The 13,818-nt window shown below is 37.8% G+C and overlaps 1 protein-coding gene across 1 annotated transcript in view; it reads left to right on the forward strand.

Moving 5' to 3' along the window:
- The window catches only part of TTN (titin), a 286,949-nt gene that overhangs the window by 75,102 nt on the left and 198,029 nt on the right, over positions 1 to 13,818 (forward strand). The window contains exons 43-62 of the mRNA XM_083155111.1: positions 1,028 to 1,303; positions 2,470 to 3,033; positions 3,395 to 3,676; positions 3,776 to 4,054; positions 5,829 to 6,107; positions 6,199 to 6,477; positions 6,586 to 6,870; positions 6,975 to 7,253; positions 7,345 to 7,626; positions 7,743 to 8,021; positions 9,858 to 10,136; positions 10,229 to 10,507; positions 10,657 to 10,944; positions 11,035 to 11,313; positions 11,406 to 11,687; positions 11,782 to 12,060; positions 12,161 to 12,439; positions 12,541 to 12,819; positions 12,914 to 13,201; positions 13,403 to 13,681. Of these exons, the coding sequence (XP_083011237.1) occupies positions 1,028 to 1,303; positions 2,470 to 3,033; positions 3,395 to 3,676; positions 3,776 to 4,054; positions 5,829 to 6,107; positions 6,199 to 6,477; positions 6,586 to 6,870; positions 6,975 to 7,253; positions 7,345 to 7,626; positions 7,743 to 8,021; positions 9,858 to 10,136; positions 10,229 to 10,507; positions 10,657 to 10,944; positions 11,035 to 11,313; positions 11,406 to 11,687; positions 11,782 to 12,060; positions 12,161 to 12,439; positions 12,541 to 12,819; positions 12,914 to 13,201; positions 13,403 to 13,681 (5,895 nt within the window). The remainder of the gene's footprint in view (positions 1 to 1,027; positions 1,304 to 2,469; positions 3,034 to 3,394; positions 3,677 to 3,775; positions 4,055 to 5,828; positions 6,108 to 6,198; positions 6,478 to 6,585; positions 6,871 to 6,974; positions 7,254 to 7,344; positions 7,627 to 7,742; positions 8,022 to 9,857; positions 10,137 to 10,228; positions 10,508 to 10,656; positions 10,945 to 11,034; positions 11,314 to 11,405; positions 11,688 to 11,781; positions 12,061 to 12,160; positions 12,440 to 12,540; positions 12,820 to 12,913; positions 13,202 to 13,402; positions 13,682 to 13,818) is intronic.

Genomic DNA, 13,818 nt, shown 5'->3' on the forward strand with positions numbered 1-13,818 from the left:
ACTTGTGGGAGTGTAGGCTAGCACAGTATGTTGTTATTGCTGGAGCCTTTTTTCACACTTTCCTCTTGTTCTTGTGCATATAAGTGATGTTCCTGGTTGACGTCCAAGAAATGCAGTAACAATTTAACACATACAAATTTGCCCCATGTAATAAAGGCAGGCCCTATGCCCCCTCATTGCGTTGATTAATATAAGTCATAATGTGGGTAAGCCAAGCAATATTTAAGAAGAAAAACAGAGACGTGTATTCAATAAAAAGGGCAATAGCATGTTTGCACCATGTATCCCTGGAGATCTGCACCCCTCTCTGTGCTAATAGAATGGTTGGGTATCTTCTAAGAATGAGAACATACAAAGCACTCGATTGAGGTCCAGGGTGGTGCAGGGCTACATCTGTGATAAAAGAATTATCTCTACTACATTTTTACATCATTTTTCATTTGAAAAACCAAAACAACCATTGATAACTCTGAGTCAAGTCGTTTTATTGTCAAAACAGCATCTACGGTATCACTAACCCTACTTGTGTCACTGCCATCCCCATATCCACAAAACCCACTGAAGTGCATAGTTCACACTCCTAGCACTTATATTTACCATTGCACTATGACAATTTAATTCTTTACACCTACCCATTTTTATATCATGGTTTTAAAATAAGCAATTGAAAGCATGCTGTGTAAATAGAATGTGTTTTTTTCCATTTCCTCCAAGTAATCACTTGCAGATAAAATAACCTAATGACTTTCATTTTCAGCTGTTTTTTATTTTTATTTCTGTGACATAATAAACCACATTTCTTGTGCATGTTCACATTGTTTTTCAGTAGGGTTGTGATTCCACTTTTCACATTGATGCAGTCATGTAATACAGTAGACAGAGCTAACCATAATCTTTCATCCCCACAGCCATTCTCCCTTCACTTTTCCTGGATTTGCTCACTCCACTTCATAAATATTGTTTTATTAACATCTTCATTTTGTTTGAGGAAATCCTAAAATTGTATTTTCTTCTCCATTTTCTAAAGCGCCCATACTTAAGAAGAGGATTGAATCATTGGAAGTAGCTGTTGGACACTCTGCATTTTTCACCTGTGAGACAGAACCCGCACCCAACGTCAGGTTCCAGTGGTTCAAGTCTGGAAGGGAAATCTACGAAAGTGACAAATACTCTCTGAAGACTTCTACCTACCTTTCAACTCTGGAAGTTCTAAGACCTCAAGTCATCGACTGTGGTGAATACAGTTGCAAAGCATCTAACCAATTTGGTAGCGTAAGCTCAACTGCAACGTTGACTGTAACTGGTAAGTAAATACCTACAAAGACAAGAACACACACACACAAACACAAATTACATATTTTCTTTAAAGGAAAGATTTATTTTCTGTGAAATATTTCTTGAGATCATAAGCGACACTGGAAAATGATGTTCCGGCAATCTGTTTGCACAAGATCAATGTGAATTTGTGGGATTTGGGAAATTCAGAATTTTTTTTTGTTCTTTTCAACATAAAAAGGGCTTTCAAAGCAAATGCCATTCTTCTTTAGCATCTTAATGGCAATTACTATATTTAATTATTAATTTATTAATTCATTCATTTTTATTATAATCATTGTGTCTTTTTTTCTTGCAAAAAGTTTTTTTTATGAAAGCATCGGGTGCCAGGTTCACATACAATTCAACATATAATAATTCAATAGTGCATTAATTGAAAGTCAAAGTGTACACAAGCATTAATATGAGTTATAATCTCTGAGGATATCAGAGCAACAACATATTGCAAGTGTTTGCCTCAATAGTTCAAAATCATTCATGTTTTGAATAGTTGGTGACTAGCCCTCCACCTACCACAACCCCCCACCTATTAAAAGATATCCATGGAACATTCAGGACTAAGCTCCAGTCTCTTTCGGTGTATAATTGGACTGGAGGATCACTTGCAGTTATTTGTGTCGTATAATTATTGTCTTATATTAATCATTTGTTGAGAGTCTTGTTCAGATTCAATATGACAAATTTGACAACAGATAAAAATTAACTACTGAAGATTCAGTTGCTGGGCAAATATGGTTTTTTAAAAGATGTTAAATCACCGAAAAGGTTACAATTTGCAGCTTTTATAGCTTGAATCTAATCAATATAATTCATACCCATGGAGAAAATTTTTGTTTTTTTAATAACACTTGAAAAATAGGGATTATATTTATAAACAGAAAGTTGTGTGTCTACAGCACAGATATAAAAATCTTTTAGTTGACTTTTATTCATTATCTCTTTATACAAAGTTTTACCCGAATCAAATTATCAAAAAGATTAATCAACATCTTCTGGTTTTTTTTTCATTCTTTTTTAATAAATTAGTCTTTGATAAATCTGGCTTTTCTTCTTATCGCTCTTGTTTCGTAGTATGCATAAGTTTTATGGCTTTAAAATATTGATGAGATACTGAATCCTCTGTTTTTTTTGCAGAAGCCTTTGCTCCATCTTTTGTAACCAGACCAGAGTCTGTAATCTCTTTTGTCAGCAAGAAAGCTAAATTCCAGGCCACAGTGTCAGGTACCCCAGTCATTGACGCAATATGGCAGAAAGATGGGCTGCCCATCTCTTCTTCAGAGACCTGTCAGATTTCAGCTATAAACAACAAACACATTCTAGAGTTTTTAAGTCTTACCACTGCCGATAAGGGTACTTACTCTTGCAAAGCCTCAAACAAATTTGGAATTGATACCTGTCAGGCAGAATTAGTAGTCATTGACAAGCCACATTTCATCAAAGAGTTAGAACCTTTACGCTCTGCTGTGAATAAATCAGTTCGGCTTGAAGGCCAAGTGGACGAAGACAGGAAAGTGACCATTGCTTGGACCAAAGATGGTCATAAGCTTCTTCCTGGGAAGGACTACAAAATCTATTTTGAAGATAAAGTGGCTTCTCTTGAAATACCTGTGGCTAAGATAAAAGACTCTGGAAATTATGTATGTACAGCTTCAAATGATGCAGGAAGTAGCTCGTCTTCATCAACAGTTACAATAAGAGGTAAGAGAAACACAGCACACCGTACAAAAACATGACACATATTTCAAATTACAAGACCAGGATTTATTCAGTGTACATATATTTTTTTTCCTATAAGATGTTTAAGAACAGGATACAGTGATAGTGATGTTAGTGAATGTTTATGTTTTTCATGTCTGTGTGATGTTTGCAATGGAACATGTGATTTTTATTAATGGGAAAGAATGAGCTTCACCATTGTGACCATTCAAGTGTGAATGACTAATGTCTGAACAAAGATAATGGCCAACTGAAGGAACCTGGCATGCATCAACACGTCTACGTTTTTGACAAAACTCTTATATAATTTTGCTATCTTCTCTTTCTTAAACTCTTTCTTTAGAGCCACCATCTTTTGTGAAAAAGGTGGAACCAACTTATTTGCTAAGGCAGGGTGAGTCTGCACGTCTTCAGTGCAAGGTTAAAGGATCACCAGAAATCCACATTACTTGGTACAAGAACAACACAGCAATTAGCCCAAACGATATGTTTACAATATCGTTTGAAAACTCAGAGGCTGTTTTAGACATTACCAACATGAAAGTTGAACATAGCGGAAGTTATACCTGTGAAGCTCTTAATGATGCCGGCTGTGAAAGCTGCACTTCTGAAATTATTGTGAAAGGTTTGTTTGGTCTAACATTTTAATTATAGGTTCTTATTATACATAAACTGTCTTTGGGTATGATAGTTATGATTTACCTATAATCTAATGCTCTTCTAGAACCTCCTTCTTTCATCAAAACTCTTGAACCGGCAGAGATAGTAAAAGGATCAAATACAACTCTTCAGTGTGAAGTATCTGGTACTGGACCTTTTGAAGTTAGCTGGTACAAAGACAAGAAACAAATACGTAGTAGTAAAAAGTACAGGCTGATATACCAAAAATCTCTTGCTTGTCTGGAAATCTCCTCATTCAATAGTGCAGATATTGGTGAATATGAGTGCGTTGTAGCCAATGAAGTTGGCAAGTGCATCTGCAGTGCAACATACAAGCTTAAAGGTTAGTATTGCAGTTGTCCTGGTTTTCTTCTCTCTTCTAACCTTAATAAAGATCTAAGGACAAACCAAGCCATAAAATATCTTTAACTACAACTATTTATGATTTTATCAACCTTATGACTGAAGTTGAACTGCAAAGTTTCCATTTATAAGAGTTAAGAACCACCATCGTGAAATACTGTCTGGATTAACTGCAAGTGAGATTTAGTGAAATAGTCTCTTAAAAAGAACATCTACTTTATATTCTAGATGTAGAACAGACAACTGTGGTTTCACAGTCCAGCTTCATAGATGATTCTGGAAAATCAATATAAAAATTTATTACACAATAAGACAATAAATGAATATAATGAGAATACACAATAAAATATATATATAATAAAATGCTCAAACTCTCAGTGGATGCCACTAATTGTGGGATGTTACTGTAACATCCCACAATTAGTGGCATCCACTGAGAGTTTGAGCATTTTATTATATATATATATTTTATTGTGTATTCTCATTATATTCATTTATTGTCTTATTGTGTAATAAATTTTTATATTGATTTTCCTCATTCGCAAGCGCTACTTTATTTTTTCTTGTTTGTATCTACCTTTGGGGACCCACTCAGTCCCTGTTAAGTAGCTGCTGCATTTGACAGACATCCCATAACAGCGCCCTCTGACCGCCCTAGGGCAGTCTCTTTCTTGCATCATAGATGATTCTACCTGAATCTGTTTCAGAAGTTCCAAGTGAAAAACTTTACAGAACTTTTCATGATTTAGATGCCTGTGACAAGGGCTTTATAACAGGGAATTAGGGGTGTGTATTGGTCTCCACTAAGCAGGGCATGTCTTATTAAAGAACTTAGTAGACCCACTGATAGATCCTTTGATTAAGCTGGTTCAGATGAGGACTCACAGTTCAGATTTATTCTGGCAGTGATTGCCCGCTATAGAATACAATCAAACTAAAACCAAAAGCTAGGGGAAGCACACCTTTAGTAGGAAAGGGGGTGGGTCAATATCATTTAGCTAAATAGATACACACATGTGTATACAGTATGTGTGTATTTACCTGTATATATACAGTATATATATATATATATATATATATATTTATTTATTTATACAGTTTATATCAGACTCCCCCTCACTTATTATAAATTATACCCCAGATTTTCAACTTGAAACTTTAGCATTGAAAAAGATAGACCAAATTTGGAACAACCCAAATCCTTCATTAAAAATTCCGGCCACTTTCTTCTCTACCTCCCATTTAACCTGAGACTGCAGATGAATGTGGGGTGACAAAATTCATTGACTAAAGCTCACAGAGCAGCCAGTCAATGATTTTTAGGGGTTAGTCACTGTAACAGACAGCAGATGCTGACTATTCTTGCTGTATTTATGAATACAACTATGAATGCCATTGAGCATGCAACTTCCTCTCTCTGTGGTTTGTCAGGAGAGTACTGAATGCATAATGGGTGCCCTGTGCACCTTGAAATCTCTAGGTGTCCCTGATACAATGTACATTATGTTGGGTAAATAACATAAATATAACATAAAAAGTCATAAATGCAACCATTCTCTTTAAAGAAATAGTAGAAATAATGGTCTTTTTTGGGTAGTTATCTAAACAGTGCTCTAAAATATGCATCATCCTTACATGGATGATCAAAAACCCTAGAATAGCATAATATTTTCAGGTCATAGATGTATGTATGTGATGAATATAATATAAATAAAGAATAGAATCTCCAAACTTACTGCTCTTCTTTAAACCAGAACCTCCATCCTTTGTTAAGAAGATTGAAAATGTCACTGCTGTTGTTGGTAACAACATTGCCCTGCAAGCCGTTGTGAAAGGTTCCGAGGTTATTACTGTGACCTGGATGAAAGGAAGAGAAGTCGTCCGAGAAGATGATAAAATAAAAATAAAATTTGATAATAATGTTGCGACTCTTCAATTCAACAATGTTCACATTAACAATGCTGGGAAATATACCTGTGTTGCTGAAAATGATGCAGGAAGCCAGAATTGTTTTGGCGAGTTAGTAGTAAAAGGTCAGTTGGCCAATCTCTTACTCTGTCCTTACGATTGATAATCATTGCCTTCAGGCTCTTCCTTAATCTATTGTGTTTAACTTTATTATAGAGCCTGCCAAAATAGTTGAGAAAGCTGAACTGATCCAAGTGACTGCCGGAGATCCAGCCACTCTGGAATGTATCGTATCAGGCACTCCAGAACTTAAAGTGAAATGGCTAAGGCATGGGAAAGAAATGACCTCTGGCAAAAAGTTTAGAATAAGCTTTAAAAATAATGTTGCCTCTTTAAAGTTTTACTCTGCTGAAATTCAGGATAGTGGTGAATACTCTTTTGAGGTGGCCAATGATGTGGGTAATAGCAGTTGCAAGATCACCTTCACAGTATTAGGTTAGTATAATAGGTAATACAATCCCATTTATGGGGATACCAGCTATTATAGCTCTCCAATGCTTAATGTGATATTGTAACAAACATATTTATTTCTGTTTTAAACAGATCGAACCATCCCCCCATCTTTTACCAAACCTCTGCGTGATATTGACAGTGTAGTAAATGTGTTTTGCCGATTGGAATGCAAGGTCTCTGGTTCATTGCCCGTGACAGTTGCGTGGTTTAAAAATGAGGAAGAACTTACTCTTGACAAATATAAGATATCATTTGTGGAAGGTACTGCCTCTTTAGAAATAAGTCGGCTAGACATGACCGATGCTGGAATTTATGCTTGCAGAGCTACAAACTCTGCAGGGAGTAAAGAAACCAAGGGAACTCTCTCTGTGAAAGGTTTGCTTATGTACTTTTTTCCATCTTCTTTTAGCTCTAATTGACTTATAATTCTTAATACTTCTTTATGGGTTTGTTAAAATGTCTGTTCTTTATGCATTTAGAACCACCAAGCTTCATAACAAAACCAGATTCACAAGATGCGCTACCAGGATCAACGGTGTGCCTGAAGGCTACTTTTAAGGGAACACCACCATTGTCCATTAAATGGCTTAAGGGTGTGGAAGAACTTAAAACTGGAGGAACTTGCTACATTGCCAAAGAAAATAATGGCAGCTCTTTGGAACTCTATGCAATTAAAACGTCTGAATCAGGAAATTATGTCTGCAAAGTCAGCAATTCCGCTGGCGCCGTGGAATGCAGTGCAAATGTCTTTGTAAAAGGTTTGCATTCTCTTTAGATTTACAATGATAATGTACTCTCTTACTCTTTGCGTCATAAATTTGTCTTAATTATTATCTTTAAATCTTGCAGAACCGGCAACTTTTATCGAGAAATTAGAGCCATCTCAGCTTTTCAAAAAGGGTGATTCGATACAGCTGGAATGTAAAGTAGCTGGAACACCTGTGATTAATATTACATGGTTTAAAAATGACAAGGAAATTAGAGAAAGCGATGCTTGCAGTATGACATTCTTGAATTCTGTTGCAGTTCTTAAAATTTTCAGTATCAGCCTTGAAGATATCGGCGAATATGTCTGTCAAGCTAAAAATGAGGCTGGCACAGATATATGCAGCTGTGCAGTCATAGTTAAAGGTGTGTTTTATCATATATTATACCTTCTTTCTATACTATACTCTTTCTCACCAACGTAAAACATTTTGTATCGTTAGGAGCATCTTATTAATTAGAAGACATTTTTCTTACCACAGAACCTCCATCTTTTGTAAAAGAGTTTCAAAACACTGAAGTTATGAGAGATTCCGATGTTATCTTGGAAGGTGAAATTGTAGGCTCAGCACCGTTTGAAGTTTCATGGTTCAAAGACAACAAAGCCATTCGGAGTGGTAGAAAGTATAAGACCTTTTTTCAGGACACATCGTTAAGTCTCAACATTGTAAGATTTGACTCTACGGATATTGGAGAATATCAGTGTAGGGTATTTAATGATGTTGGAAGCTGCCTATGTAATTCCCTTGTGGCACTGAAAGGTCAGTAAATCTTAAAATAGACATTAAGATCCTGATTCAAAGATGTACACTAATGCATTCGCATCTGCGGATTTGTACGCAAATAATCTGTGAAAACATGATAATGTTGTAGCCACCTGGACATCTATTGAGATGCCCACAGGCAGCTAAGCAAATCCAAGAGACTGTATAAAAATGAAGCAATGGGTGCAGATGCTTTGGTGGTCAACCATATGGTCATGCAGAATGGCTGTGGGAATTGAGATGGTGGCACCAGGTTTTCTACATAGAGAATCACAATCGCAGCTTGAGCCTAAAAGATGTTTGGGGTCTGCGCAATCCGCAAATATGTGCAGGCGCAAACTTTAGGAATAAATAGCTTTGGCGAGTTTCAAACTCACCGGATCGTTCTTTCGAGGAGGGAAGGGAAGGTGGTGTCCAGGGAGCTGTAGCAGAGGACCGCCCAGTGTTTTATGGGTTTCCACTTAAAAATGCTTGGAATTCCCCTTTTGTGGGGCGGGCAGCTGACATCAACGCCCGCCCCAGGTTCAGTCATCTCCGGCCAAGTTAAATGTCTGTCTAGATTGCCTTTTATCTGCAAACAGAAGAAAAATTATTCAATGGTGGGCAAGCATTGAATGATTTTTTATCTGGACGGCCCAATGTGAGGGGATGTATTTGCGTACACATCTCCTCATATGCTAGCGAGGGGATTCAGGTGGCAGGAGAGGGGCAGGCGTTCAGTGGGGCAGCACTTACCTGTTTGCTAGGCTGCGAGTATGTTCAGCCTAGCAAACAGGTCTGAATCAGGCCCTTAATCGGGCCTGCAGCACGGGATACAGTGGCGTAACTATAGCACCGCAGCCCCCCGCGACCGCGCGGGGGGGGGGGCGCTGTGCATGTGCGGGCGCCGGGGGCTGCAGTGCTATAGTTACACCCCGCCGCCCCGCCGGCATCCCCCGCAGTCTTTACCTGTCTTCTCTGAAACTGTCTGCTGTATGGGGGCGGACATTTTGTGGTAGTCCTCATAGCAGAAGAAGGGAGCCGGGACCAGCGCCTCGTACTGAACATAGGTAAGACTGCGGGGGATGGCGGGGTTGATGCGGCTGGGTTGGTGCGGCGGGGTTGATGCGGCGGAGTTGATGCGGCGGGGTGAGCGGGCGGGCGCCCTCCCTTTAACGGCGGGGGGCACCCAAAATGTAGTTACGCCCCTGACGGGATAGATGACAGGGGCTACATCTTTATCCACAGTGTGACTATAGGGGCATACACACGTAGAGATCTGTGCTAAGCAATTTTGCTAAGCAATCTGACTAGATTTTGACTGCATGTACTGACTTAGTTAGCAAGAGATATTTAATCTCTGGAGCATACACACGGAGAGGGATCCGATATGTAATGCCGGCGGTCGGAATCCCGACACTGGAATCCCGACCGCCGAAATCCCGACATGGGGTAGACGTGGAGCGCCCCCGCTTGCGGGCTCGCTGCGCTCGCCACGCTATTTTATTCTCCCTCTATGGGTGTCGTGGACACCCACGGAGGGAGAAAGTTTCGGGATTTCGGCGGTCGGGATTCCAGTGTCGGGATTCCGACCGCCGGGATCCCGACCGCCGGCAAATTGACTGCATCCCACGGAGAGATCTGTGCTTACTTTCTAAGCAATCTAGTCAGATTGCTTAGAAAATAGCACAAATTTGCTCCAGTGTGTATGCCCCTTAAGACTCATGTACAGTTTACCGATAATCGCTCAACACAGAAGATATCCGCATTATGTACAACTCTGAATCAGGCCCTATATTTCCAATTTGCAATTTAGTCGTCATTTTCCTCTTACGCAAATGTGTTTTCCTTCAGAACCACCTACATTTACAAGGAAAATTGAAAACCTAAGCTCCTTAATTGGAGGAATGGTTGCATTCCAGTGTTCTGTTAAAGGTTCACAACCCATCACTATATCTTGGTGGAAGGACAATGATGAAGTCATGGAAGAGGACAACATAAAGGCAATATTTAAAAACAATGTAGCAACTTTACACATAACTTCAATAAAAAGCAATCTTGGTGGCAAGTACACTTGTGAGGCTAAAAACGATGCAGGCGTCCAAAGATGTTCTGCTGTGCTGGCAGTAAAAGGTTGGTCATTATTGTGCTTAAGGAACTTTAAATAAAGATTGTATTACATCAATTTATAAATTCTAAATGGTAGTGTTTACTATTTCTAACAGAACCCGCTACAATTATCGACAAGGCTGTCTCTGTGGATGTCACAGAAGGTGACCCCGCAACCTTGCAGTGTAAATTTTCTGGAACAAAAGAAATAACAGCCAAATGGTTTAAAGATGGAAAAGAGTTAAAATTTGGCCCAAAATATAAAATCAGCTTCACTGAGAATGTTTCTGCTTTAAAAATAACTTCAACAGACAAGAACGATACTGGAGAATATACATTTGAGGTGCAAAATGACGTTGGCAGAAGCACATGCACTGCATCTGTCAATGTGTTAGGTTGGTATTATATAATAAATTATTATAATTAATATTATTATTATTATTATTATTATTATTACCTACAGTAATTCACAAAAACAAAAAAATTTCAACCTGAATATTGCAGTTGTGGTTAACACAGTGTTTTTGTCTTCTGTGTTAATTAGATCTGATAATACCACCATCATTTACAAAGAAACTGAAGAAAATGGACAGTGTCAAAGGGTCTTTCGTCAATCTTGAATGTATAGTTTCTGGCTCCCATCCTATAGCTGTTAAGTGGTTAAAGGATGACAAGGAGATTGCTCCCAGTGGAAAGCACAAATATTCTTTCCATGACAACATAGCATTTATGGAAATTAATGAACTGGAAGGTTCAGACAGTGGAACCTACATATGTGCCGCCACTAATAAAGCAGGGAAAAGCCAGTGCAGTGGATATTTAACTGTTAAAGGTTTGCATTTTTATTCTGTCATACCAAAAAATCGACTATTTTAACCCATTCAGGATATTTTAGTTAACACTTTTCATTTGCTTGTTTTAGAACCTCCATACTTTCTTGAAAAACCTCAATCACAAGACACTCTACCAGGCTCTAGAGTTCAGTTTAAAGCTGTTTTGAATGGTACCACACCCATGACAATAAAATGGTTTAAGGATAGCAAAGAGCTTCTATCAGGAGCGAATCGTTCCATTTGGAAGGACGAGTCCTCAAGTATTCTTGAGCTCCTGTCAGCCAAAGCTGCTGATACCGGAAGTTACACAATTCAAGTTAGCAATGATGTTGGTGCAGCAACTTGCAAAGCAAATCTCTTTGTTAAAGGTTTGCCTTCTTTACTTTTACATTCTTTATTTGTGTAATTAAAACTAATTTTTAGATATGATTTAAACAAATCTTGATTTTTCTGTATTTAGAACCCCCACGGTTTGTTAAAAAGCCAGGTCCATTTTCATTGTTGAGAAAAGGAGAATCAACAACATTTCAGTGTCAGATAGCTGGCACACCCGAAATCAAGGTCACCTGGTACTTGGATGGAAATGATATCACAACAAGTGACAAATATACAAGTTCATTTGTTGATGGGATAGCAACTCTTGATATTATCAATTCTACTGTTGAGGACACTGGAATATATGTTTGTGAGGCTACCAACGAGGCAGGTAGTGAGAGCTGCAGTATTGATGTTAAAGTGAAAGGTTAGTTTTTGGTACCGTTACAATAGTTTATTATTTTCATAAATTTTTGGTACGCAATTCAGTAAGCTGTTTTGTATTTACTTTCTAATTGTAGAAGCCCCCAATTTTATTACTGTATTCGAGCCAATTGAAGTAGTGAAAGCTTCTGACGTGAAGCTGTTCTGTGAGGTTTCGGGCACATCACCCTTTGAAGTCACTTTCTCCAAGAACAAAAAGGAGATTCGTAGTGGTAAAAAGTACTCTCTTGTTCAAAAAGACTCAATATTCGAACTTCATATTTTCAACTGTGACTTTTCTGATGCTGGTGAATATCAGTGTTCTATATCAAATGAAGCTGGAGGCTGTTATTGCAGTGCTTCAGTCCACCTGAAAGGTCAGTTAAAGTAAAAAAGCCATATTATTTTCATATTATTGTTTTATAACTAATTGGACAACAATAAGTAATCTTTCTTTAAAACATTTATCTTGCGTAGAACCTCCAACCTTTGTCCAGAAGATAGAAAATTCCACTACAGTCCTTGGAGGTCCTGCTGTATTCCAGTGTGCAATAGCAGGCTCTGACCCTATAACAGTATCTTGGATAAAAGGAGACAAAATTTTAGAGCAGGATGACAAAACCGAAATTACTTATGAGAACAATGTGGCTACTCTTTTTATAAGAACTGTTGATTCCAGCCATACCGGTAGATATATATGCCAAGCTTCCAATGAATCAGGGACAGATAAATGCTTTGCATCCTTAATAGCTCAAGGTTAGTAGCAGACTCATTTAAATGTGCAATAATTTAATTATTAAAAAATATAATTATTCACAGTCGTGTTCAAATTAATTTGAATTTTATTTATGCCACAGAACCAGCTCAGATAACTGAGAGACCAAAATCAGTCAATGTAACTGAAGGAGATCCCATAACATTGGACTGTACTGTAGCTGGAACACCAGAGCTCCAAGTGAAATGGTATAAAGCTGGTAGGCCACTTATGCCAAGTAGATTTTACACACTAAATTTTGAAGATAATGTGTCAAGCTTGAGAATTCAGTCTGTGAGCAAGGACGATAGTGGAGAATATACATTTAAGGTTGAAAATGATTTCGGGAGTAGTAGCTGCACAGCTTTCGTTACCGTTCTAGGTTTGTATTATAACTTATTAATTCTATAGTACGTGCCAAGAGATATATATATGAGCCTCAGGAATAACTAGCTCTAATTTTCTTTATTGGACAGATCAAGCTATTCCACCATCTTTTACCAAAAAGTTAACAAAAATGGATAAAGTTATTGGATCTTCCATTCAAATGGACTGTAAAGTGTCTGGTTCACTGCCCATAAATGCACAATGGTTCAAAGATGGGAGTGAAATCTTGCATAGTGCAAAGCACAGACTTGTCTGCCATGAAAATACTGTATCTTTGACTGTTGCTGATTTAGACGTATCTGACAATGGCAACTACAAGTGCAAAGTAGTGAATGTCGCAGGAAGCGCTGAGTGTAGTGCCATCTTAACTGTGAAAGGTTTGAAAATATTTTTTTTTCATCTTTAACATTCTACTACCTCTTTGATGTTTAAAGTCTCGATAATAATTTTACTAAAAAAACTTCTTAATAAATCTTAATAAATATATACCATCATTTAACTCATCTTGGTAACATTAAACAATATTAGAGCATTGTTTAAAAATGGTTTATATAAATACTCTTTCTTCAACGTCGCAGAACCTCCAACCTTCATTGTAAAACCTGAGAGCCAAAAAGCAATACCGGATTCTTTGGTGGATTTTAAAGTGGAAGTTAAAGGAACACAGCCATTCTCAATTAAATGGTTCAAAGAAGAAGTGGAACTCTTTTCTGGAGCAAAATGTTTTCTTGGAATGGAGGGATCAATAGGTTTCTTAAATCTGTTCACAGTGGATGGTTCCAGCAGTGGTCGCTATACATGCCAAGTTACCAATGATGTCGGTAGCGATACTTGTAGCACAGTATTACTTGTAACAGGTGCGAGGATTTTAAGTCTTTCTTCTTTTTGTATTTTTTTGTGTTACACACATTCTTTACTTTTTTACGCATCTTTATTACTGTATAATGCAGCACACATATATAGGAATCTCTTCAACAAGGTCAGACTGCAATTG

This window comes from Crinia signifera, chromosome 7 (genome assembly GCF_055691185.1).
Source record: "Crinia signifera chromosome 7, ASM5569118v1, whole genome shotgun sequence".
In the NCBI taxonomy this organism is placed as follows: domain Eukaryota; kingdom Metazoa; phylum Chordata; class Amphibia; order Anura; family Myobatrachidae; genus Crinia; species Crinia signifera.